Source organism: Struthio camelus, chromosome 8 (genome assembly GCF_040807025.1).
Source record: "Struthio camelus isolate bStrCam1 chromosome 8, bStrCam1.hap1, whole genome shotgun sequence".
NCBI classification, from domain to species: domain Eukaryota; kingdom Metazoa; phylum Chordata; class Aves; order Struthioniformes; family Struthionidae; genus Struthio; species Struthio camelus.
In genome coordinates, this window is record NC_090949.1 from 26,063,723 (window position 1) to 26,091,337 (window position 27,615).

At 39.7% G+C, this 27,615-nt stretch overlaps 1 protein-coding gene across 17 annotated transcripts in view; it reads left to right on the forward strand.

Moving 5' to 3' along the window:
• ST3GAL3 (ST3 beta-galactoside alpha-2,3-sialyltransferase 3) overlaps positions 1–27,615 on the forward strand; it is a 212,305-nt gene that overhangs the window by 51,919 nt on the left and 132,771 nt on the right. For 8 of the 17 annotated variants that reach the window (XM_068952865.1, XM_068952870.1, XM_068952868.1 and 5 more), the window contains exons 3-5: positions 3,947–3,994; positions 5,978–6,112; positions 15,468–15,510. The exons of 2 other annotated variants lie outside the window; for them this stretch is intronic. In XM_068952865.1, coding sequence (XP_068808966.1) covers positions 3,947–3,994; positions 5,978–6,112; positions 15,468–15,510 — 226 coding nt within the window. The remainder of the gene's footprint in view (positions 1–3,946; positions 3,995–5,977; positions 6,113–15,467; positions 15,511–27,615) is intronic. 7 more of the 17 variants (XM_068952875.1, XM_068952879.1, XM_068952874.1 and 4 more) reach the window with 2 other exon arrangements.

Below are 27,615 nucleotides of genomic sequence, written 5' to 3' on the forward strand. Positions count from 1 at the left end.
TTCCTTCAGTCCCTGTTGGGGATGGAGGAGTGTGGAGTAGAGATATCCAGGCCATGAAAAAGCTTGTGGTAATTGCTTAACAAAAAAAAATGGGAGGGAAAGATTTAGAGAAGGAGACTTGAGATCGGCAATACTGGAGTGGAAAAGGGGTATGTGTGTGTGTGAAGAGATGAGATGAAGGGTCAGGGACTTCTGAAGTGCAGCCCTTGCCTAGAAATACAGTCAGTCCTCATTATACTTGAGTGACTTATCCGCACCACATAATAACTGTGCGGTAAGTGCGGGGACAAATGGAACCATCTCAGATCTGCAGGATTTACTACTTCAGGATGGAACTGTGCAAATCCAGGTGTATTTCTTCAAAAGTAAGTTCAGCTGCATGTACACTTTGGAGCATGTTGGAGCAGAGTTTGAATTTGTTCCCAGAGCATCAGCGAGTCTCTCTGCACGATGTGTCTTGGAGCTCCCAGTTCCTGAACAAGACTGGATCTTTGCATTTTTTTCTACGCCAGTGAGCTCCCCTAGGACAGGGGTCTTGCACTGTTCCTCTGAGCTCCAAAATGGCTGTGGTGGAGCAAATTCAGGTGGTTCTACTCAGAGCCAATTTGTTGGTCCAATTTCTGATTGTCTCGCTGGGTGGAGGGCAGAAGGGGAAAGTGACCTAAGGCATAGGTCCAAACCAGCCAACTTTGCTGTCTGTCACTGGTGAAGTCTCAGAAGTAGTTATTCCAGGCACCGAGTGCCTTCTAAATAACTATTTCTGCTGTCTTTACCTCTTCTTATGGGTTGAATCAGGTCCAGAATTACTTTTGGATTGTGCTGTATCTTGATTTCCTTTTTACTGCTGCAGCCACTGGAAAACTGACTGTAGCTAACATGACAGCAGATGCAAAAGGCTGGCATTATGGTGTACACAGCCTTAAGCTGTGCATATTGGAGAGCTATCAGGTGTCAGCTTTCATGCTTTGGGCATAAAGGCGGCCCAAATTGCTGCCATTTGGGCATAAGAAGGTGGAAGAAAAATACTTGAGCTCCTTTATGGAAGTAGGTAGCTGAAACATTAGAAATGTGTCCTTCAGACAAGCACTTCTTGGCACCTAAAACAAGGGCATATATAAGTGGATATGTTTTGCATTCTATCTTATTAAGTTTTATTTGCCTTTAAAAAAATAAATAAATAGGCAGAAGAGACCCTGAAAACAGAAACAGGGGATGGGGGAAGGCGCTATGCACAGACTGAGCAAGCGCATAAAGTCTAGAAAGCCAGGAGGATTTTGAACTGAGTGATGGCTGGAAGAGGTTTGAAGCTAGAAGCAAACTCCTTGCTGTGTTCAAGGAAGCAGGACTCAGTATCTTTGCTAATAAATCAGGCTTGCATCGAAGAAATGTCTGTCTCCATTAAATTCTGACCAAAATAACCTGTAACACTGCATTTGACTGAATGTGAATAGCTGTAGAAAAAGTAACACATGATTACCTTCTCAGCCTTTCCCAAGGCTTTCTTTTACAGCTGCTTCTGTTTTGAAGTGTTAATACCAGAAATAAAACACTGTGTTTTAATAAAGATCTGTGAAATTACTTGCACGGGGGAGGGGGGGGAATTTGCTGTAATACAGGTTACTCATAGTGAATTTGGTGTTGAAGCTGTGAAACTAATAGTCATATGGAGGACTGGCCTGGAAAAGGGAAGTCGCATGCTTACTATGCTTGTAACTTTTCTTGTTCATGGGAGGAAGGTTAATGTCGTTCTCAATTAAGAGACTGAAACGTAACGCAGTTGTTGCAGGCTGCAATAATGGGGTTAATATGGTGATTGCAGTGCTCTTCAGCCATTCTTAGACAAGTCCTATTTGCCCAGTGTTTGAATGGAAGACACATTGGGGAAAATGAACGCTTAAATATGGCATAAACTACAAAGCGATGCTTTATGCTGATAAAAATCTCAACAGTTTTTTTGAAAGTAGAACCCCACAGAGGTTGTTCAGAATTAATTGATGGCAGATGAATGTATCACGGTTAAAATGAATTAAGCCCCTTGCTATTTAGAATAACATAAAGATGTCTGGATTTCGCTCCCCAAAGAGGAAATACAGTTGTTAAGTCCAGATGGATTTTTATTTTTATTGGAATAAAATTTTGAGACTAGTAATCTTTAAAAAGAAAGGTAACTACCGCAGTGTTGCATCTGAGATGGAACAGACCTCCCTTTAAAAAAAAAAAAAAAAAAAGTTTTAAATCACATTAAATGAACAATTTTGCTGTGTTTATTTCCAAAATTAGCTCTTCCTTTTTGAATTTGTAAGTTTTAGGAAATAAGCATAAGGATGATGTACAACATAGAAGATCCAAAGGGTCAGTCCTGTTGTCAAGTTACTGTCAGCTGAAATGTGGTAACTGTCACTGTGATTGTAACTTGCCCAAATGTAAGGTGATGCAGCTGGAGCTTAAACTTTTTTTCAGTGCGCTAAGTCTGGTTGCTGATAGTGCCTTGTGCTAAGAGCTTGTAGCCAGGCAGCTGCTGTGGCAAACGGATCACAGCTAAGGCCTAAATTGCAAAGAGAAACTTTAAGGAATTGGATCTCATCATTTAGCAGTTCTGCGATTACCTGCTGTCTCAGTTTAAAGCTTCTGTTTGCATAAAAGTCTTCATTCTGTCGCGTTAGTTTGCTCTTGCCTGTGTTTTATCCATTTGAAAGCTGTGTTTCGGTTATGGGCCTAGTTCAGCTCCTCTGGTTGTGGAGTAGAATTTGGTAGTTTCTGCTCTGGTTTAGAACTGAGATGAAAATGAACAGCAAACCATGAGACGTGCTACCAAAATGATTGTTGGTTTGTCTCAAGTAAAAATAGAGCTGGAAAAGCCGCTAAGAAATATATGGACTGTTATACCATGTAGCAACTGTACATGGCACGGAATATCAAATCCTTATTGATCAATTTTGCAAACAGCATATAGATTGGGAGAGCAGTATATAATGAGGAAAATGAATGACTAATAATGGGGTCTGGATGAGTTGGTGAGCCAGGTGCAAGCAAGCAATATTACCACAATTACAAAAGTGTGCCCGTTCATATGAAAGAGACTGAAAGTCTCGGGTATTAGCTGATGAATAAAAGCTGTCACTGTGGCCATGGCTAAAAGGCTAATGTGATCCTCAGATGGCGAAATAAAAAGGTATCAAGTAGAGGGGTTCAATTTTCCTTGATGCTTAGCACGCATGCTGCAAGGTGAAGGATACTGATAAATTGAAATGCATTCAGACAGGGAGCCACTAGAGTTTAAAAGATGTGGAAACCATGCCTTACAATGAGAACGGTAAGGAGCACAACGTACTTGGCTGAGCAAACAGAACGCCAGGGCATAGCAGATCTTAATAGGGGGGAGTTCCTTAAATGGGGACAAAACACTTGATAACAAAGAGCTCTCCAGCCTAGCAGACAAAAGCATATTATGATTCAATTTTGATAAGACAAGGCCAAACTTGCTTGCTTAGATATAAAGTGAAGATATTTTCAACAAATAGCGGCAACTTTGTCGGGTCATCATGCCATGTTTCTCCAGTGTACTACAATGTTCTGCATTTGCTGGATGTTGTTTGTTTGGTTGTTGAAGAGGTTGATCTTTTTCCCAGTGGAATGTAGCGTAAGGGATTATTTGAGTAAAATGAAAAGGAAATGCAGAGCAAGAAACTGCAAGAAACCCTTCTGAGTAACTTGTCACTTCTCTGCATTGTAATGACAACGGGATGTTGCTCAGCACAGCTTTTGGGAGGGGGCAAGTGCTAGACGTTTGCAGTCTTGCCCTTCCTGCTCCCCAATGGCTCGCTGTTTCTCCACCAGCACTACTAAATGCACCTGGAAATGTGGGCTAATTAATTTGTTTGTGCACTACAGCAAGAAACAGTGCTAAGGAAAAAGGGGAAAATGAACTTGTACTCTTGTGTTACAGATTCAGTGGTTCTTTCCTTTGACTCCGTTGGACATACAATAGGCTCAGGTACAACATTGCCTTCTTCTCTCTCTCCCACCTCATGAAAAGGCTTCTATGTAACTGGACGTGGTAGCCATGTTGGGAGGCAGGTAACTGAGTCATGCTTTTGTGGCAATCAGCCATCTAGCCAAACTGGGTAAATAGATCGTTTGCTAAGTGCAGTGGAAGTATTAAAGGTCTTAATGTGACACAAACATTAAAATGTGAGGCCGTAGCTGTTATGCAGCTCAGCAGATGACCTGGACACATTATGTGCATTAGTGGCGCAGTTTGGGTTTCTTTTCTCATGTGAAAGGCATTAAGATGATGTCACCCACCAACTGAAGAAAAACTATTCCATGCTACTAGGAGAGTTTCTCAGCTAAACAAACAGTTGAGTTATTTGAGGAAAGACATCAGGAATGCTTCCAGGAAGAAGAAGGCGAAAGATCTATAGTTCAACAAATAGGGCTGGAAACTTGTTTTTTGTGGAGATTAACCAGCATTATTGAGCCCCAGGGCAAAGCCAGCCTGACCACGTTTCCTTTGGAACATGAGCCCGACCTGGAATTAAATTGAACCAAAAATCAAAAGTTCTTTTGTGCTGGGGGCACTTCATGAAACCAGTAACTGTCCATTTGGCTATCCATAATACATGGGCTGTAGCCAAGGCACACCATAACAAGCACAATACTGGGTAAAATTCGGTTTACAATATGTGTATAAATGATACGTGGAGTGCAAAGAAGAGGCTAAGAATGACCTTAAAGTCCTTTAACACTTATGAGAGGAGGGTCCCCTCTTAGGAGAGGGGGAAAAAAAATCTAAGTGGAGATTTTTAGGTTTTTTTTATCTTGCTTACTAGCCATAACTCTTAGTTTCATAGGAAGTTTGCTGCCTTCCAACATAGCACCTGTCTCTTGCCTGCACGGTATGAAAGAGCCTCTGCTGCCTGACACTAACAATGAAGCTTGAGCACACAATTCTGATTTACTAACCTTAGAGCTAGCGGTAGCAACTTGCTTTGTTTACAGTGCCCCAAATGCTTTCTGCTGTCCCTGCATTCTTCTCTAGAACCTGGAAACTGCTCTGTTGTGGGTGTATGGTTAGATGTGGGAGCAACTTAGGGTGCTGAGTGCAGAACGGATGGGTGTTTCAGGGGAGGCGAGAACCTCTGACTCCCTTCCTAGTTACTGATGTCAGTCATAACTGAGGTGGGTTGTTGCCTGCCTCCTTCCCTATTGGGTAATGGTTTCTTTACCCTTCAGAAGTAGGGGGGAGTTGCACAGATTTGAAATATGAAATCTGTGAATAAAATTCAGGGAAATATTTTATTTTTGATTGCGGCTGAGTAAGCCTGGATCAGCTTATCCTCACTTGAGTATACTGGATTGATGTTAGTATAACGAAGACCAGAATCTGGCCCAGAGTGAAATTTTTGACTGTTACCCACTACATTTTTTTCTAATGTTTATTTGGCTTCAGGTGAATTTGAAAACATAATTAGCCCTATGAATAGCTTCCAACGCAGGGTATCTATGGAGTTGACCATAAATATTGTGCTATGATGCTACCAATAGGGTGGTAAATTTATTTATGGAAAATAAGTTCAACTGATAGTGTCTTTTGGAGTACTGTTAATACAGAAGGTGGGAGACAAGGCTAATGTAAGCAGACTGACTGTCTGGGTCTGTTTTAAAAACATTGGTCTTTGCTCTGCTTATACATTACAACTCAAGCTTGGATTTGTTATGAATAAGATGGTAAAATAACCTCTAGTAAACCATCCCACTGCAACAAGATTGAATTTATTCAGTGAGGAAATATGAAGAAAACTCAGGGAAGGGAAACTCAAAAATGTCTAAAAGAGCTGTATGTTTATTACCTTCATATTTAGTGCTCTGTATTCATTGTGTTGGAAACTTTAGCTCACTTTAAACTGATATGTATAATAAGATGTCAAGATGTGTGATATCGTCCAACTGAGGGATAGCTTTCCTTGTTGAACAGGAAGGAGAGAGAGAAAAACTGTGACTCTTGTGCTTCCGCTGTCCGTCCCATCTCACCTTGCTGCAGACCCAGGAAAAGACAGAGTCCAGAAAGAACTCAAAGAAACAATGGCAGCTCCAGTCCCAGCCATTCCTAGTAGGTGATGTTTCAGGTCGGGGTAAGAAGTGGCACAAACTACATCCTCCGAAACATTTAAAAAAAAAAAAAAAAAAAAAACACCTTTTTACTAGCCAGAATTAAACAGCTGTGAATAATAGTGTCTCTAAGATTTTATGCTGTTTTAAATTAGCACGTGTTTACTTTTATTTGCATACTGAACAGCATCTTAGAACTGCTCTTTTGTAGTCATACCACGTAAAGAGCACTATCTTGTCACAGCTTCCGTATTTTCTCTAGATTGACTGTGGGTCCTTCATCTTGGTTATCACTTTCACTCTTTCTCCCACATACAATTCTCAGTTTTCAGAGATGCTGGAAATCTGTCCTGATGCATCTCAGACTAATCACGCTCTTCAGGTTACTCTGGGTAAAACTTCCTGAACTGAGTGTTCAGAAAATCGTCTAGCTATTGAGCCTTAAAGTACTGGTTCGCAGACATTTATTAGCATAGAGCGCATGACAATTAAATATGCTTGAAGTGAGACTGAGATGTCTGAAGTTTACACTGTGGTCTAGCCTTCATGAGACCACGTTTTTGTGATCCTTTTCTCACCTGCCCCTTCCCTTGAAAGATGAAGTTTGAGCAGCAAGAATAAGTGTTTGATGTGGTGTCTGGGCTAGTGTTTCAGCTGAAACCAGTTAGGAGGGGATGGTGTGATGCTCTGAATTTGGAAGACATTAAGCAGGACACAGAGTGTTTGAGTAGACCTAGATTTCATTTGTTTGCAATGGACAACTCATACTTTTTTTTTCCCCGATTGCTTTGTTTTACTTTGTTGCTGGCAAATCAAACACTGGACCTTGAAAGTCAAATTTATACCGCTGCTATTTTTGTTGAAGACTTTTTTTTTTGTCGCCCCCTGTCTGAGAGCAAGTAAGTTAAAATTTTCTCCTCTAAGCCTCATTAGAATAAAAGTGCTCTGAAGGTACATCTGCTAATATGCTTGCTGGAAATGCTGGGATTTTAGATACCTTGAAGGCTTACGCTGTTAGACGTGTTTGATTCTAGCACTGGCCACTGGTTGTGTAGCAGTCTTTTTTCACTGGCAATGCAGACTCAAGGCTCAAAAGTCCTCTCTTTTCATGGAAAAGGTTTTGCTCAAACTGTTTGATTATTTTAACTTGCTTATTGTTATTGTTGCTGCTTTTTTCTTTTCAGTTTCTTCCTTAAGCGCTTCATCAGAAGGTTGGCTTGACTTATGCAGACAAAGTGAGATTTTAAAAATCTCACTTTAGGACTGCATATCTGCTGAGGCTCATGTGCTTGTGAAAGTCCATGTGGAAGTGAGGCTTACGTACTTGTGAAAGTCCACATGGAAGACCACGTTTCCAGATGCTGAATTTACATTAATGTTCTATTAATCAGTTGAGAATTTAAATTTGCTCTTATTTAGGAGTGTGCTATTAGTTGTAATTCCTTATTCTAATGTCCTGAGCCTTTTCCTTGGGAAAAATTCTTAGAACTGTGAGTTCTCTCTGTCTCCTGCGGCTGTTGAAGATGCATCAGATAACATTTTGGGGCAGGAATAGGAGAACCCTGAGTCTGTCACCCTAAATACAACATTAAAGTTTTCTGAATCTGGTGAATTGGGTGACTGCTTTCACGCATTTCAGATGGAGAGTGACATGAATGGAGTCCTAGTATGAGAGAGAAACATAGTTTACTGACTTGCAGAAGATTGTTTGCTGGTCTTTGGCTTTCCCCATGAGAATCTGGTATTATAGGCTGCAACTGCAAACACTGTGATTGTTGATCTCTCCTGAAGTAGCCTGCAATTTACAGGCCTTGCAGAGCCTTGTAGTGCCAGCCTTGTAGAGCTTGTCTAACCAATTTAGATTTATGCTAAATAATAGAATTTGTGAGACTCTGGTAGTTGCTCTTAGTTTCAGGCAAACAATTTTAATTTACATGTGGAGCTGATGAGTTTCTACTGAATGGTTTTTACATTGCATTTCCAACTGTCTTAACAGTACCCAGTAGGATGGGAAAGAATGGGTGGACTTCTGCTTTTTTCCGTATTCCTGTAAAGTAGAGAATACATATGAAAGATCTCATGTGTTTTCCGCTCGTTTTACCGGTTTTATTCTGCAAAAATCCTTCTCCTTTTTCATTTTTGATTAATGAAGTTCCACTCCTTTATTTCTTTGACTTGTAGACTGTGGGAGCTGCTTGAATCTTTGCCAATGACTGTCATGTATTGATTCCATAGTCCTTACATGACTTTGCCAGTGTATTCAGTATCATCATCTATCTTCCTCTCCTCTACACCCTAGTCTTCCAATTGAAAATACAGCTGTGAATGAGTCCATGTGCAAAAGCCAAGGAGTGCACTAAGGAATACCCTGAAATAAAAGTATTTTAATGGGATTTTTCTGTATTATGTGGCATCTCTCCACATCAAGTCAGTACATCGTGTAGGTCACTAAAAGCCAATGTAGATTACTGTTTTGTTAATATTGTTCTTGACTTTTATTAGGAAACACGATACAATTTCTAAAATAAGAATCTCTTGGAAGATTCAGTAGGTCAGTATTAGCTCCATTAGCCAAGTGGATACATGGCAGTAAATGAAATAACTGTTTGTTTAGCAAAACTGTAGTCTAGCTTTAAACAGATGACTCCTTGGGAGAGAAAAAAGGGCATACACAGTTCATAGGAGGAAATTTTTCACCTTCCTATTGGAGCCTTTCATAAATCTGGCTTAAAGCAGTCAGTTGCTTTTCTATCCATGGAGGTTGCTATAGTTTTATTATGAAAAATATTTCAGGACTTACACAATCTGTGTCAAGGTAACCAGAGCCTTTCAAAATGTAATATGGTAAAATGACCTCTTTTTGTTTTATTTTACCTATTTTGGAGGTAAGACAAGCAGGCAGGAGACCTTCCTGATGGATGACCTGTACAGCAAGTGATTGCTTATTTGTTCTTCCTGTGCCTGGGGGATGAATAATGTAGTTGCAGTGCCTAATGAAGGAGCCCCCTCTGGTGTATTGCTTTCTTCAGGCTGTAAAGCCAGGCCAGATGTCTTTGGGGGCCCTAATCAGGCATTACAGGGTAAAGAAAACGAAGGTATAGAGCTGGGAAATTACTTCCTTTTGCTGCTAAATCTGAAACAATAAGTAGTATCCTTATGATTTTAAGTGTCACTAGGGCATGCACGGGTTTGTGACTGGACAGACTCCTCCTCCCCCTACTTTTAATCCACAGGTTTGAATTTCAGTTTTAATAGATGTGAAATTCCAAATTTCGCTGCCTATGTTGAGAATTGCTCTGCAGTTCCCATTAAAGTGTCTTTTTTTTCTGCTGCTTAGCATATTGTCACATTTTAGCCATTTAGGCTGAAATGCTCTGTGCTGGAGCCTGTTTCAAATTTCTGACCTTTTCTTAAAATTTTTGAAGTTATTTGATCTTTTCTGAGAACAAAATAAGGGGGGGAAAAAAGTTGTTTTGACAACATCCTAGAAGTATTCTAGCTGTTAATAGAATGTACTTTGCACTTACTTCATGCTTTGGTCCTGGCCCTTTAGGTGGAAGGAGTAATGGTATCGAGGAAGTTCTTTCCCTCCCCAGAAAAGGAGGGAGCATAAATCAGGCTATGTTGTAAGTCTTTGAAAAATCTCAGTTCTTACACACGTGATTGAAATGTAAAATGGCCAGATGGTTCTACAGAGACGTGGACAGCTAGGCATGCTCCAGCACTGGGCTGCAAGGATTAAGCAGAGTTCTCTTTACAGCTTTTGATTCTGCTGTTTTTGTGTATTTCTGTGGTACGGAAAGGCACTAAGGACTGGGCTCTGGGTACTGGGCCAGTACGCTCAGGGTTCTTTCTGGTGTCAGGTGGGCAACCTGGAGGAAAAGGCTGTTAAACTTGTACACAAAAGTGGGTAAATAGGATTGAGGAGGAAACTTGAACACAGATGTTAGGGAATGGGCACACAATCTAAGCAGAGAGGCTGGGACAGGGCTGAGGAGCCCAGGTGACCTCAGGCCCCTTCTGAACTTGGTTTTACAATCTTAATAGTCTTTTTGCAGTTTATTTAAATAGCCTTAGAAAATATGCTTTCATTAGTAAGTTCCTTCATGGAAGAGGTTAAAGTGAAAATCTGAAGGAAAGGATACAGCATAAATTCTTGTGTGTCTAGTAGTTTCATTGCTGCTTTGTAATCCTGAGCAGTATTTGTTTAAGCCTGCAAGAAAACCTTTCTTTTGTCCTTTTCAATTAATCCATTGCATACGACCTTTTTCACTAATTCTCATCTCTTGAGTTCTGACAGAATTTCTTAAATCGACTGAACTTTTATAACAGTCCCTGTGCGTTTTCTTAGTCCAAGGTAAATGTGAGGTGTTTGACCCTGTTTTGTTACAGGGTAAGTGGTCTTACCTGGCCTTTTCCACAGATGTGAACCTTGCATGTGGACACTGACCAAAGCTTAGCTCAGTTAGAGGCCTCAATTCTGCAGAGACTGGACTTCCCTGGATGGGATGAAATGTATCGGGGTGGCCTGAACTATTCCTGATAGGACTTCTGTCTCCTGTGTGTCATAATGATTTATTTGACGAGCCCAAACTTTTGGGTAAAATAGCTAAAGTAAGCCTTCTGCCTTCCCTCTGGTACTGCCTCTTTTGCAATTACCAATTAAATATAGAGAGAATTAAAGCTGTAGTATATGGCCCATCCTTTTTAAAAGTTTGAATACATTTTCTAGTTTTATGGGCAAAATTATTTGTATTGTGTTTCTAAGTAGCCAGATGTTAAAGAAATAGTACTTGAGTCATTGGTGAAATCACTTGCAAGTAGTATGTTTAAAATAAAACTCTCGGCTGGAAGGAAAAAAACCAGTAAGCCGACTTTAATTCCTGAATTGTTGATGTCAGATGAGTAAAATAAGGGAAAGATTTTACCCATTTTGCTTCTGCGTTAATATATGGCTAAAAACGCAAAATACAATTTGAAAACTTGTGATTGATACTGTACATTGTGTTTTGTGGCTGTCTGGGTGGTCTGTATGGAGTTTATAGATGTTAGACTAAGCATTTATCTTTTGCTGTCTGGTAGCTGGACTTCTTTTGGATGCTTGAGAGAAATTTCCATGTTTAGGCCAGCATTGAATTTGGCACAGGATTTGCATCATTTATAGAAATTGCTATGCTTGGCTGTACTTCTATTTGTATAATCCTTATTACATGCTTTATTATGAAATTGTTGTCACTTATTCGGTTCTTATTCAATTCTGATCTTCCCTGAAATGTAGAAATACATGTTGTTTTTGACCCATGGAGACCTCTTGTTCTTACGGGGCACGATGAAATTTATTTCCCATGTTCATTCAGTTCTGTGCTTCTGTATACTACTGTACCACTTTGTCAACTGAGGTCTGTCGCTTCCTACAACAAGTGACAGTGTAGTCCTTTGATCTCCCTACTCTCTTTTAATACTGCTGCTTTTATCCCTTATGGGAAAAAGGCTTCACCTTTTTCAGATTCTTCCATGATGTTCTGCTAGTGGATTCAAAGAAAGTTCATTGTTACCTTTGTTCATTTTGGGCATTTTTTTTAATCCTATCTCACAGAGCCAGTATAATTGCCTTTTCTGGAGATTGAAGGGAAATACTGTTTCTCAGAGTGGTATGAAATCCTACTAGTGAGGCAAGCACGGTAAAGGCAAAAGCGAAGTTATCTGTGTCACAAATACAGGCAGCTCAGGTCCATCCGTGTTCTTAGCTGACAGGCAGACTTAGAAGAGCATCCCAGTACTGTATCCGCAACTGGTCTGGGTCAGGAAATATGCAGCAGCTTTTCTGCTACACAGAATCCAAATACCCCATTAATACCAAGGAACTCGGTCTGGTTTCATGCAGGACCACGTTGAATCTGAACCGGGAGGATAATGTCAAGAAACACCCGTGGTTTCCACACGGAGTTAGCACAAGTCCTGACCCCAGGCTGATTCCATCTACAGCAGGAGAGCACCCACTTCCCTGCCCTGGGGGCTCAGGGGAGGTGGCTGTGCTCCCACAGTGCTGTATGAGCCCAGGAGCCAGCTCAGTTCTGGTACTGCACCCAGTGTATTAAGCTGACCTGCTGCTGGAGAGTGCAATGGATTTAGACAGGATGTGGGTCAGGCATGAGCTGGATCAGACCTAACAAACCTGGTTGGATCTGAAGCAAGTTCTCCAGAACCACACACACTGGTGTCTCTGCATTGGGCTTCAGTGCAGAGACCCCCAAACGCATCTGCAGGAGCCAACCTCAAACCACAGTTAACAAGGCCAGCTGATCCAAGAGTTCTTTGGGGAGATGCTGGAGTATTTTTACATTGTTCTCCCTAACTGGTCTCTTTTCTTTTTTTTTTTTTCCCCTTCCCTATTTTCTCTGATATTCTAGCCGTTCTTTACCCACTTCATGAAAAGAGGAAGAGTGTTTTTGCATATCAGCTGGTTAACTTGGTGAATAAAGCTTTAGAGTGAGGTGGAGGATGTGATGAAAGCCCAGAGCTTAGGATGCAGGGAGGTTAAATGAGTGCCCGGGCAGAAACTTGCAGCCGGTAGCTTGAAGGGAGGGAAGGGTAGGAGTGGGATTATCCCTTTCGCTGACAGTGAGTTTTGTGATCAGCTCAGTCCATCTCCTCTAATCATCACACCCTAATCATACTGTATTTTAGCCAGCTGTACTTCCCTTTGATTTAGTGTATCTGTGTTTTGTTTTGTTTTAAATTAAATACATAGCTCCAGACAAGGGTTGCTTTTTCCTGCTGCTGATGCTCTGTGCTTTTTGGCTTTCCAGGTGATTGGTGGTTTATCTGTCTTTTGTGATTCCAGACTGCTTCTAGCCAGCACAGGGCTGCATTACTATGTGCCATAGTGACTTTTGGTCCTTGTATTCATAGTGCTATAGCTAACTGACAGGAGAAGTCTGTAGCAAGACTCCAGTTCATGCTATCAGGGAAGCTAACTTTGAATCTGTGAGATTTGGAGGCTTCTTGGGTCCACGTTGGAGGAGCTGCATATGATAAAGATCCATTTCTTAGAATGAGACAATAGTAATGCAGTTGTTTCCAGAAGTCCTTGTGAGCTTGAGGTGGCCAGCAGTGAGGGCAGTGTTTCTCTGCCTGCAGGAGTTTCCACGTTTCACCAGCAGCTCACAGGAGGAAATATAGAGGCTTCATTTTTCCGTGTTAAAGCCTGATAGGGTATGTTTACACCTTCCTGAAACACAGGCACACCCATGCTTCCAGTTTGAACCAGAGGTGTTTTGTTATATTTTCTTATATTTTGTCCCATTTTCTGGAAGGTTTTTTATCAAATACGGCATGTATAGCTTTACAAAATTACCTTATGCCTCTGTTAGTGATCAAAAAGTAAAAACCTTTAACCTAGGGAAGGAAGGTAAGGTGCATGTGACAAACACAAGGTAACTGTTATGAATCGTAGCGATGGAGGTATGTCGCATGTGGCCCTGAGCATTTAGTGTGTATTTTCTGGTGCTTTGGTTGCAAAGCTCATAAATTGCTGAGTTGGTAGAAAGCCCAGGATGTTGTCCTCTAGTTATGAGGTGATGCCTCTCCTATACTGCATTTCCTCTTTTTGTATTGACTCTTGGGAAGTAGGGTATGTTAGTTGGAATGGAATAAGGATGATGACAGATTGGTCAATGGCTGTAGTTTTTTCTTTATCTGTTGCTGTTTGTTCAGTATGGATGTTTTAGGAAGGGGCAGGGGTTAATAAAAGTTCCCAGCACATGTTTGCCCTGAATAGTGGCAATCTTCCTGTGCAGGCAGGAAGGGTGACTACAGTCACCCTGCCCTTGTCGTGGCAGTGGAGAAGAAGAAACTGGGCAATGTGCAGAAACCCTGTGATGTGGTGGACAAGGAAGAGAAAGGAGGGGTGAAGGGCATACAATCCGACGAGTGGTGGAGATAAGGTCGGATGTGAAAATTTCTTGTACGAGGAATTTCTTGAGAGGAAGTTACAGGGAAAGAAACACATGGGGGAAATGCAGCTTTCAGTATGGAGAAGTTGAAGGTTGAGGTGATTCAAGGAGGGGTAAGCGGCATGTTGGGTGCTGGCAGAGAGGGGATAGCATGTGCTGATACCAGGTGCTTACATGTTCTGCAATTTCTGTTAGCAAAGCTATGTGGGTCATGGTTCTTCCCATTAATCAGGAATTAAATCTTGATGCCACTGAAATCAGTGACACAGATTACGCTGACCTGTCTATTCCTGTGGTTTTGTCTTAGGTACGTGTTTAAGCTTTCCTGTTCTGTCAGTGAGCGATAGCATTAAGAGCTTATGATCTTGTAAGTAAAATCCTGCAGAAGAAATTCTGGTATTGTTTCATAAGGAAAGCAGTTTTGTCCTCTATTTCCTTCCCCTTCTGCTCCTTCAGAAAGGCTATGACAGTACTTTGCTGCTTGTTCCTTTTAATACATCCTGACTGTTAAGCTCTTGAGGGTTTATCTTTTAATTTTCTCTTTGTATTGTCTTGTATCACAGTGAGACCCAGGTGGTTCTTGGTGTGAGGAAGCCCTTGAGCGTAAACCAAATACTGGGAGGACACTACACCTTTTAGTTCTTGTTATGTATCTTATATGAATTCTCAGAGTTTTATCTTTTGTATGGAGCATTTGATTTATGAGATCACAGTATATTCAGAGATGCTGAATGCAGAACTTGCTTTTAAACGGGAGTTACTGAAACAAACCTTTCACTGGGAATATCTGTAACTGTTCCCTCTGAGTCTAAGCAGCACAAACTCTGACTTTGCGGTTTCCAGTTGAACACCACCACTGAACTATAGGCATCTTTGCCACCATCAGTAACCCTCCCTTGAAGAAGGGCTGCTTGATTACCAAGTTGTGAGCTGGAGAAGACAAGGAGTCAAGAAAAATTTGAAAGCTCTACCGCTTCAGGAGCTAGGAGGAGGCTTGGTTGTGCAGATTACTGGCAACATGATTTTGACTGCAAGTGGAAAAGCTTTGTATGCAGTTGCATGTGCTATTTGCAGTCTTGAGTATCTCAGTATCTTGATATCTCAGTTAATTCTAGTGATTTTTAAATCAATGACGTCCCACACATCCTCTTGCTTTAGTATTTCCTGGAGATTCAGAAATGAGAATGTGGGAATACCTTTCAGTAATCTTTAAGTAATACTTAAAGGTATTAAGTAAATCTGTGGTAACAGCTGCTAGTAACTGGAATTTATGATGTAGCTATTTCCAGCAAGAAATAATTGGTGCCCTTCTATAAGGATTTGCTGCTTTTTGGTTTTGGTGCCTTTTGCGGAGGAGACCCTTGCATATATGATATTATATTCCTTGCTTTTGTTTTCCAGAATATGACAAACTGGGCTTTCTCCTGAACCTGGACTCAAAATTGTAAGTAAAACAGTAGGACTCTTTGTTTCTGTATTCACATTTCTGTTACAAACAGCTCTTGTGTCGTTTGGGCAGTGTCTTCGGAATGACTTCCTGGACCATATACTTCTACCTGGGACAACCAAGTCCTGAGGCAATATGGCAATTACAGCTTCTTACCATATACTAGGCTCTGCTGGCAGACTTGGATTGTGGTTCACTGTCATTAATAGCCTCTAGATCAGTCGTTAAGGAGTTAATATCCACCTAAAGCCATGTCTGTCTCTAGCTATCCTACTGATGATCTTCCAAATGAGGAAAAACATATTAAACATTTCAAAGCAGGAGAAATGTCAATCTGCAATTTATTGAGATGTTGGGAACTTATGATTCCTTTACCCTTGGTTCATTAAAAATGGATACAATTATTTTTGCTTGTGAGTTAGAGTGGAAAGAACCTCAATATTAGGTAGCAGTAGCGACCATTTGCTGTGTCACAAACAAGGGCAGAAAGTTGATGTCCATCATGTAAGCTATTCTGCTTTTTGCTGTAATCAGTCAAATTGAGACTGAGCTTCTTGACACTAGAGGTCACTAGTTACTCTCTTTCTAAGGTCAACAGCCATGGAGAAATGTTGGTATTAGGAGCAGAAGGATTAAGTCTTTTGCCTCTGCTGCTTTAAAAAAAAAAAAAAAAGCACTGAAGCAGCCCAGTGGCCTTGAATGCCTTGAGTTTGCATACACTATACAATGTTTCATGTTAATATAAAGCCATGATTAATATTTTAGATAGTTTCAGTGTACTTAAAGTTTTGAATTCAGTCTTGCTAAACAGCTTGGGAGCTCCCACAGTGGAATAAAAGCCTCGTAAGTGTGCTAGGGACTGTTGTTTGCAGTGAATGAGAGGGTCTCTAGGTAGGACCTTCTTTTGTTGAACAAACAGGGTACATAAATAACTGTAATTGAGTTTAACTGGCAAAAAAGTGCTGTAGAAGAACGTGTATGCCTGAGAAGGAATATTGATTTTTTTTTTTTTTTTCCCCCTAAAGGATCAATCTCATTCAGTGTGCAGGAAGGATGATGTTTAGTGCATGAATAGCTGGTCAAAGTGTCTTTCTGCTGTCATTTAAAGTAGTGACTGTAAGTTGTTCATTGAATACTGTGTGAAACTTGTGCCGATTCCAGAACTACCTGTTTCTTTGTGGAATTTTCTGTTGTTGTGGTGTCCTGGGGAACTGCAGACAGAGGTGTATTCAGCTTTATAACATCATAGGATGAGATGATGCGTTATCTTCAATTTTATGCGCGTGGAAGCCAAAGCCAAGAGATTAAGCTAAAACTGTGAAGAGGATAAGTAAATTTTAAATGACTGTCTTGGTTTTGGTAGGGGAAAAATAGTTTTAGGTTTTTCAGTAATCTAATTTTTGTCAGACTAAGCATATTTTATAATGCCAGCAGTGTTCAAAACGCAGCCACCTATTGACTATCCACATGCTTTTGGCATACCAGCTTTGGAGACCAGTATGCTTTCCCTAAGCCACTGCTTCAGCCGTACTCTCCCTCCTCCTCCTGTGTTAGCTGTCCTTTTCTTTATTACTTTTAGCAAGTCCCATTGAATCTTCCTTCCTATCATGCCTCTATTACATCCTCTTTTTCTTTTCTTTGCTCTCTTTATCTATGTAGATTATAGCTCTTTGAGACATGGCCTGTTCCCCCTCATACTTTCGTACGAGGGCCAATGAAGTTTTTACTTTTTGGAGGGCTTCCAAAACCCTAAAAAGGTTTTTATTAAAAACTCATGACTAAAAGCTTTCTATTATTTTGGATTAAAAATGATATAGTATTTTCTTTGTTAACTATTCAAAAATTTGTATAGCGCCCTAAATATACATGTTTGCTTTAAAAGCAAATTGGCCATGAGGTTAGCTTCTGAAAAGGCTTGTAACCTAAAATCAATGTGATTAAAACAAAGAATATGAGGTTAGGTTAAGGAACAAAGAACACAAGTATTACATAGGTGAAAACGTGGTGTGTTAGGGTTTTTTTGTTGTTGTTTTTTTTTTTTTTTACTGTAATCGTCCTTTGGTTTTAGGTTATATTTTCATTCTCTCTTTTTTTGTTTCTTTTTGGATGTAAAGTTGGCCCTGTTTTGAGAAGGAAGAACGGATTTGATGACCTTCAGAGTTCCCATCCAGCCTGAATTATTCTATATTTTTTTCAATAGCAAAAGGAGCTAGAGGAAAGAGGAAAATGTCATTAAACATACTAAATAAGGATTATTTTGAAGGAAGGAATGACAGACAAGGAAGCTTTGAAGGAAGGAATGACAGACAAGGAAGCTTAGATGATTCTGCTGCTATTCCACAAGTTCACCATGTGTTCAGGATACCAAATACATTTTCTAAGTAGATATTCTGAATTCAGTAGAACCTAGTTGTTAAAATTCAGATTACTTTCTTTGACACTTAATCAAGATGGTACTATCATGGAAGCACTTTCTGTTTTTAAAAAAAAAATCTTCTCAGAGTTAAAAAGGATAATATGTTCTGCACTGATGACTTTGTTGGCAGATATAGTTTCATTACGTCTGTTGTGTGATATAATCATTCTCATGGAATTTTGCCACAGATCATAACTTTATAAGAGTTCACTTAATTGACAGCATGTGAGAATCTTGTGTGACTTGAAGCACTTGGGGCAACAATTAGGTTTCGCTCTTTTTTCTTCTACTTCCCTCCCGCCCCCGACTTAATCTTTCATTTGTTCAAAATCTGTTCCTTGCTGTTAGTTGATACCATTTACACTAATGACCTGGAGGATTAACGTTTTTTTACAAAGGTAGAGCTGTGATAAAACTTAAATGCTCTGACTTGCATTTTAAATGACATCATACCGAAGAAAGTATTTGACATGAATAAATAGTAGTACGTCCTTTCGCCTTAGCATCTTTAATTTTTTTCATCTATTACTACTTCTGCATTCTCTACCCTGAAGGTGCCCAGTGTGTGTTATTCAGACACAAAACGTGTTGTTGTGGTTACAGTAATGCAGTGATTCTCTTCACTGGTTCTCACATGTTTAGGGAAACGGTATGGAAACCAGATTTGTTTCCTTCAGAAGGGAAAACCATCAGAAGTCCTTGATGTGTTTCCTTTGAGAACTGCATGATGTATGCCTTGCTGCAGCAGTAGGGAGGCTGGTATTGCCAGGGATCTCACCTAGATGGGGATGGGAAATTTTTACAGTACTGTACTGGCGCTTCTTGGAAATGACTTTCTGGTTTGAAATCTTGTGACTAGAACAGTAGAAAGCCAGGGACTAGCTGGTCAGAAAGGGGAATATCAAGAAGGAAGGCAGTTTGCTGCTGCTGCTGCCTGTGCTCAGGCTAACTCTCTAGGAATGTCTTTCAGTTTTTGAAAAGCAGGATGTTATCCAGGTAGGGATTGTTAATTAACTGAAATAAGGTATGAATGGTAAGCTCAGGACATATATAGGCAACAGAGTTTCTGAATTAATTGTTTTCGACATCAAAAAAAGACGGCAGGATCCTCAGAACCAGATCAGTGAAAAAATCTGTTGCAAGAGGAGCAAATTTCTTAGTTGTGTTTGTACCAACCATAACATAATTACTGAAAGGAGAATATTAAAACAAAATATGTCCGAAGTACATAAACAGGTCAGCTGCATCACTTTCTCCTAGGTTTCCCAAGTAGCAGAGTCCCATACTGCTTTAAAAGCTTCAAGAATAACATCCAGCGCTTATCGGTTGTGTAGAGAAATGTACTGATACCAAAAATATACAATGCACAAGTCTAAGCTCTTGGTGGGGCCAATAGTTCCTGAACAAGTTAAAGCCATCAATCACATTAGTGATTCAGCCAGCAGATTACTAGGTGCCACCAAATGCCAAGACTTGCAGTTGCTTTCTAACATTTGTGCTTGGCAAAAGTGTTGCATGCTTTTATTATTATTAAATATTTATATTGTAGTAGTTCTTTGAGGCTGGCCAGGTCCTAGAACAAGAGTCTCATTCACTACAAATCCTGAGTCATTCTCTGAGCAGAATCTATATTTGCATTGAATGAAATGATAATTCTGCAAGAGAATCCGTGTATGATCATGTAGTTTATTATAGACTGTATTTTATTGAGGTCCAGATTAAGGTTGCATGGTCATTCTTTATTATGTCACTTACTACTTTGTGAACACTCGGTGTAGCGACCTTAGTGATTACTTTGAGTATGTCCTGGCATGTTGCAAGTGTAAATTCACTTCTGTCTTGTGCATGTCAAAAGCTCCTTTTTTTGTAATAAGCTGAGTGATTTGAGGCTATTCCCCTGCACTGCTGCCATCAAGCTACTATTTGAGCTGCTCTCCCTCTGCCTGTGTGCCCTTTTAACTCAGTGAGATGGAAGCTAGTGAGTGGTCGAACTGCTACTTCTGTCCTTGTTTCAAATGCATCCAGAAAGTATTTTCAGGGGTACTTCTGTGGTTAGCTTTGCAATTTGATGCTTCTAAATGCCAGAAAGAAAAGTGTCCGCTTGTAAGGCGGAGTGATGTTTCTCTTCACCTGCTGCTGCAGTCAACTTTAAAACTTGAATATTAAAATCTTGCCTGATGAATGATGGGAGAGTTGTCCGAGGTATTGACTTTGGGAATGAACCACTCCCTGCTCAAGTTTTATAAATGCTACAAGATGTGCTTGAGCTTACTGGCAGCATTTGGTATACTGGAAATTAGTTTCTTCACTAAAACAGTAAGATAGTTGGTGTTACAAGGTGTGGATGTTATAATTTGAGGGAGAAAGTAAATTTTTTTTATAGGCAGAAGCACAGGCAAAAAAAAAAATTACTACCTTTCCCAATATGAAAAATTAACTATGAGATTACTATGGTTGACCATAGTAGTGTAATACTAATACAGTGAATATATACTATTTACACAATATATAGTATATGTTTAAATTATATACATTTTGGATTTTTAGGTAATATTCTAGCGGGCTCAGTACTCTGCTAGATATTTTACAGAGTAGATTTGGAAGATGCAGCAAAGACTTTTGAATATTCATGATAATTTCAAACTTCTCTTTAAAAATAACAGATGAAGACATTGGGGTCTCTGGGTGGGGGGAGGAAAAAAGGGAAAGCCAAAAATAACAGCCTTCACCCTGCAAACTCAAATGAAACTTGATCTACACTTTGAGAAGACTGTAAAAATGGAGGGAGTTTGGGCTAGGGAAACACACAGATTGGATTACTTCTGTTTGTTTAAATTTCTTCTCTTCAGAGCTTTAATAATGAAGAACTGAAACAGAGCCCCTTCCCCTCATTTTGTTTCTAGGGTGGGAGGTTGCTTTGAAAGTATGCGTGTGCCTGTATGTGGTATTTTGCCATTAAGCACTGTAAAAATAAGCAATAAACTTGTTGGAATGCTGGACTTTGCTGGTGCCTGCTGCTGTGGGATTTCTTTGTGCCCTGTTTCCATTCCTATTTGTCTTTCTGAATTCCTACGATCCTGTGGAAAAAAAGAAAAAAGTGAGAAATAGCAATGATTTCCCTTCCTGGAGTAATGCGTATCTCACTGGCTAAATGAATGGATTCTGACTGTTACAGTAAGAGTGTCCCAGTGCTTTTTCTGAAATATTATTTCAAGGCTTAACATACTTTGCAACATTGGTGTTTTCCTGGCAGATGGTATTTCTTTTCCATTTCAGATTCTTCCTTTGACTCTTAATTCATGTCGTCTTGCCTGGTCAGTTCCAATCTGCACCAATTGTCGAAGCACTTGAGATGCTTAGAGAAAATGAATCCTTAGCTATTCAGTGATTCATTTACTAGACTGTTTGTTGTTCATCTGTCAGCTTCCCATGTTTGATCGCAATGTTATCGCCATCCCAATTATTTGTTTTACTATTCTTAGCTTATTTCAGTTTTTCCAATTTTGATACTTTGGAATTTTTATAAAGATTCCTAACAGGAATCTCTTTTTGTCTAATTTTGGGATACCTATATTAGATGCAATTTCAGTAGATAAAGAAGATAAAGATTGTAGAACTCAGAATTACTAGCTACTTAAATATAACTGAATCATTACTTTATTTGTTGTGTGCAAATAAAGTAAATGTTAAAAACTTATGTGTTTGGAGCTTTTTAGAAGGGGCAGTTTCCTGGAGCTGGAAGTAATTACTAACCAAATCGTTTGGGAAAAGAATGTAATATAAAAAAAATATGAATAGCTGGGCATTGTTAAGAGCAGTTTACTGTTTTCCCAGATAAGTTCAGTTTCATTTAAAAAAAAAAAAAAAAAAAAAGGAACAACGTTCATGGAAAACCAGATTTACATAGAGGATAAATGGAAACAGTGATAATGTATTTACAGAAAAGGTAGAAGTGTTCAGTAAATACGGGGTGGGGGGGAGTTGTTTCTGTTTGAATGAAAAAGAATTATAGACTTTCCTTTAAAGCCACAAAAAAATTTCAAGCAGCAGATAGTAAATGTATGTGCTTTTGAATTGGTATGTCTGGACAACATTCTTTCAATAATTTTTAAAGAAGGAGCTGAGGGCTTTTTGGCCTGCTAGACATCATTAATAAATCTTCAAACAGTAGGGAAACTCCATTTTCTTGGCAGAAAGTTGATGTGCCAGTACTTTAAAAGGGAAAATGCGATGACTCATGAGCTTTTCAGCCCATTTTTGATCCTGAGCACAATAACATAATGGCCAATATGGGTTTCCACCAAAAAAAGAATTAAAATTGTACTACATACAATTCCAGCCAGTGTGCATATAAAGGTGTTTTGTTAAAGGGACTAGTTCTTTGGATGATTGTCCATTAAAGTTAGACACTTATTTGCCCAGCACACATGAAATTGGATTCTTTCTTTATATGTTCCTCTTAGGAGTGGGTCTGTGCATTTTTTTATTCTTTTAACTAGCCAGAATGAGTAAAAAAGCTGAGAAATTATAAAGAAAAGGCTCAGTTCTTTTTTTATCTCCTTGTCTGTAAGGTGGACGGCTTATGTTGTATGTGATGCTTCAGTGCAGTAGCATTAACCTAAGAGGATTTATTTATTTATTTTCTGGGTGGATGTAGTTACAGCCAATTATCTTTTATAAGTTTCCTTTAGCTGTTGTTTAAACGAAGATTTTTAAACTTGTTGCCTTCACAGAAAGGTAAACTTAGTTTAGTGGCAAAACTCAATTTGGGAACTAGCTGTAAGCTCATAAATGCCCAGGGTTCCCCCTGTTGCTTTTTTCCTCTTGGGAGAAGAGTGTGTAAGAAGCTACCCTACATGTCCTTCCTTAAGAAAGCTGTTCTAAAACTGACACAGTAGACTTATTAGATGAATTATTTGAGTTTTGGCTGGCTTCGGCACTGAGAAATTATTGTTAAATTTCTAATTGCTGAATGTATCCTCCTACAAAACCCCCCCTTGCTTGCTGAATAACTTGTGATAAATAAATAAATGCACATCTCTGTGATGGATCGGGCTACCTAAGCGCAGGTCAATCCCAAAACTTCAGGTAAAGAGATTAGAAATACTGCTTTGAGACAGATGGAACAGATATCCCATTTTAATGCTTCAGCGTAAGGACCTAATTGCTTATACAGTTTATTGCAAGGACTAGCTTTCTATGGGATTGTGAGTTTTAATATGTATTTATGCTGAAATATTGGCATTCATCACCTCATGCTTGCTATCAATCATAATGAACATAGTTGCAGCGTATGCTGTGGAAACAGATGTTTTGTTGCTGCTTATCCTGAATCAAAGCACTGATGGTACCGAACAGCTTATCATTAAACTGATGCAAGAGTTGTCTCTGGAAATCCCAAAGGCATGTGATCATCAGGCATCAACTTGTCTGCATCTGCCTGGCTTGACGTACCTCCCCTCCTGCAGGCCAGCCCTGTTCCACCTGCAAAGAAATCTACTTCCATTCTGTTTTCCCTTGGAAAAGTTTTAGCGAATCCTCATCTGGCCTTTCTGACTGGCTGAATGGGAATCATTCTGTCAAGTGAACATTATACTGTTTATCAAGCCTGCCTCTGAGGCATGGCCCTTGCTCTGAAAAACACTCTTCTTTTGAAATCTAGACACAGATGAGTTGTCAGCTCCTCATTTATAGCTTTCTGTAGCTGATGGTGAGTGGCATGTGTGGGAAGGGACAGTGTACTCAATTTGCATCTAAATTTGTCATCTGTATTGTTATAACGTGACCAGATACATTAAAGAATACACACATACTGTGTGTATGGCTAGTAACACCAGAAATAAATTTTAGGATACGTATTAGGTCATCAAGGCAGGGAAGAGTTGGGTGGAACAAACGCATACCAAATTCTTGCATGCTGGAGAAGGACACTAAAACCAAAAAATACTTTTAACAGCCATGATTAAAATCTATTGGGTAAGAAGTCAATATTTCATCTCTGCTGAAAGAAAACAGGAAACCTCGTTGCTGTAATTAAGAAGAATAGCCTAGAAGAAGAGTGATGACCTGGCAGGTAGCGATAGACTGTGAAACCATGATCCATAGCCTATCCAGAGAGGATAGGCGAGAAAAACTCCAGAGGAGAGAGACTGGTGGAATCCTGTTAAATATAATGCAGAACTGTGTTTTATTATTCTATTCCCAGTCTTATGACTAGAAACCCGACCATAGGTCTTGCTTAGTAACACTCTTTGTTTTAGTGTCCTAAATTCTTCTAGGTATGAAGGACAAGGTAGATTGGGATTAGGCTGATAAACTTAGACTCTGCTGTTTCTGTGGAGAAACATAAAGAAAAATATGGTACTTCACTGCTGGCATCCTTGACAAATCTGCTCTGGAGAAGTACTCCAGAGGACCCCAGAGCTGACAGGGCTGGCGCGAGAGCTGGATTGTGTGGTGCCCACCACACTGAAAAAAGCACTGTAAAGGCTGCCTCTAGCTGGAAGCTTATGTACAACTGTCTCGCATGGCAGGTAGGGAGTACTGCAGCAGTTGTTGAAGGTATTGATGTTTGAGGTGAACTGGGAGGCTCAGATAAGCCTCCTTTTTCTCTAGTTGCTTTTGGAGAAACCAAGCGGTTGAGTGTTAGTTTGTATGAAATACTCTGTACTCTCACGGTACACAGAAGCTCATGTGATTCTATCTCAGCTCACAGAAGAAACAAAAAGAGGCAGAAGCCCTACTTGTGACACAAGCGTCAGCCCCAGTTCCGCTCCCAGCAACAAGAATCAGGGCCTCCAAGGACGAGGCAGAGATTTCACAGATCACTTATGAGCTGTTTCTTCTGTGTCTGCCCTGCAGCCTGTTTCAGCAGGTTAAAGAAGGATAAACTGAAAAGCAAACAAACAAAACAAAATGTTTTTGATAAGCGAATTTAACCTATCTGGATACCCATATTTAGTTTTATTCCTTTTAATTCCTATTTGGAAATGTCTTCTCCCTGGCTCTTGAAAAGGACTCATCTTGAAGGCCTGAGAAGTGTGAGTAGCATCCTGTCCAGCTGCAAAATATTCAGTGCCTTCCTTCATCTTTGTTTCATCCTCTTTCAGTGACCATCTTTTACGTCACTGGAGGCAGAAGTCACCAAACGATGGTTATGTCATCTAACTATCTCTCTGAGTCAGGGACTCTAATCTCTACAGGTTTCAACACTATATCATGAAATTTAGGCTTGTATGATTTTTGCAGTGTTGCTATGTTCATGAGTTAAGGGTCTGCTCTGCTGAAAAGTGAAACCTCTTGCAGTGCTTAACCTTGGAGCGCTCCTTTAGCTGATCTACCAAACATCTTAGAAAATCCTCTCAGCCTGTACTGTTTCAGAGACCCATGAACAGCCTTACTGAGCATCAGTCCTAAATGAGAAGGAAGTTCAGGGTCATATAAGATGAATGAAGGTTTGATTACTTGGACTGTGCACAGGTCTTTCTGTGACAAATTTCATTCTGGTCTCTGGCTCATAATCATTGCATGTGGCAGTTTGGTTGAATGGCCTTTTCAAACTAACAGATACTCTTTGAAATTTCAAAGAAATAATCTTAGCAGAAAAGCATTCCCTGGAACAATGTAGGGAGTAAACAGAGGTTTTTGATCTGGGTGGCTCTGCAGCTGTTCTTATTAATAGTTCTGGCTATTCTTAATGATTTGCCCTAAAGTGATTTGAATTTTGTTAGTGTTGTGAGGACGCGTTTATCACCATCTCTGCAAGTGTTCCTCCAGTTCAGAGTCACCTTGTGTATCTATATCGGGGTTTCTGGAGGAAATGCTTTCCTCTCAATGTGCAGCTTTCTCCTTAAGATTTCAGTGTGTACTTACTAGATTAATTGATGTGTGTTTGAATTCATGACACCTCTCTAATATATGTCAGTGAAAACAGCATTCTTTAAACTCTGTTACTTCAGGAAGAATGAGAGAAATTCAGGCCCTCATGACTGTACGCATTTTGTAAAATTACTGTTAAGCCACATCCCTCAGTTGTGAGGTAGTCTCAGCCTACCCCCTAAAGACATTTTTCACTGACCAGCTTTTTTCCTCTAAATTTGAGTCCAACCCAGGAGAATAAGGGGGGAAAAGGTCCTTGTCATATACAGAGACCTCTTTTTCTTTGATTAAAGGGAATTAAGTTATTGTTCCTTAACAGACTGTCCAGCCTCCTCCTGTGCCTCCCCCTCCCCCCCCCCCCAAAAAAATGTTTTGAGGGCAACCCTTACCCCTGCAAAGTTATCCAAGAAAGTGAAAAGGGAGAGTGTTTTGAGCTCTTCTTATTAAGATTTGCTATCAGGTAGCTAAGAGCTAATAACTTCCAAGTGGAATTTGTTCCTCTAAGGTTTGATCTACAGAAACAAGAAGGGCTAATAACATAAACTTCCTTTGTAGGAAAATAAGAATGGCCAAACTGAAGATTCACCTACACCAGTACCTTGTGTCAGGAAGGGATCAGTGGAATTGTTTGGGGAAGGAGTAAAATGTCCAAGTGTGAAATGCTCCTTGCTCTGGGGTGATTCTCCAGGTCCCAAGGAGCAGTAGCTTTGGTGTTCCTCAGTTTGAGATGAGTTTAGACCTTTTAGCATCTTTTGTTCCAATTTATACTTCTGGCTTCTAGGGCATGCTGGTGTAACGAGTGCTTCTGATTAATTGCATGCTACATGAAGAAGTACTTCTTCCTCTCAGAGTTTTACTGTGTTTAGGATCATTTTGGTTGGTGTCCCTAGTTCTTAAGATATGGTAAAAATAATCATTTGCTACTAATCTTTTCCATACCATTCTACTGTTCTGGTGTGCTTTTAAACCTAGTTAAATGCTGCAAGTATCTCTAAAATCAAATACTCCATAGGATGTTTGTGTTCTAGAATGAAATGAACTATTTTTTAATTTTTCAGAAATCAAGTTTGATAATCTAAATCTTAGTATAACTGATTTTCTCATTAAAACTGTTAACTGCTAGAATTTGTCATGCAAATCTGCTAGACTTTAATATAAGCAGACTTAAATTAAGATCTTAACTGTGAGTCTTCAGGAAGATTTGTTTTTTTCCCAGCTCTGGCCTTTGGAGGGGTATCTTTTTTACAGACGGGCTGATTCATACTAATTTGAGCAGGGGATTCCTGTGTTCTAATTGGATTGAATTATTTGTTCTAATTTCTTTAGCACTTATTTATCTTTCCGGGACCTACACTGCTTGGTTTTATTACGCTACAAACAGAAGGATGCTGCTCTGATCCAGAGAAAGCATTATCTGCTTTTAAGTGCAACAGATGAGGGTTGGTGATGAAGACCAAGAGTTATAGCAATAAAATTATGACGTTTCAGTATATCCTCTTGTTTTGCTTCATTGGCCAAAAAAGGATTTGATAGGTGAGCAGGGTTTTTCCATCAGGTTTTTTAATTGGCTCACTTTTTATGGTTGCTGTACAAGTAGTGAATTTTGAGAGGTATTTAAATAGAGGATTATAGTATTTAATTTTTACAAGTTTTGAGTCACATTCTCTTTAGATAGTGCTTTCAGAAAGGAATTTAGGTAGGAATCTCTGTCGACTGCTAAGAAGAGCTTTTATTGACCGCTAAGCGAGTCCCAAAATACTCTCCAAATGATAACTGACTATTCTGTTATGTCATCTTTGTCTCTTATT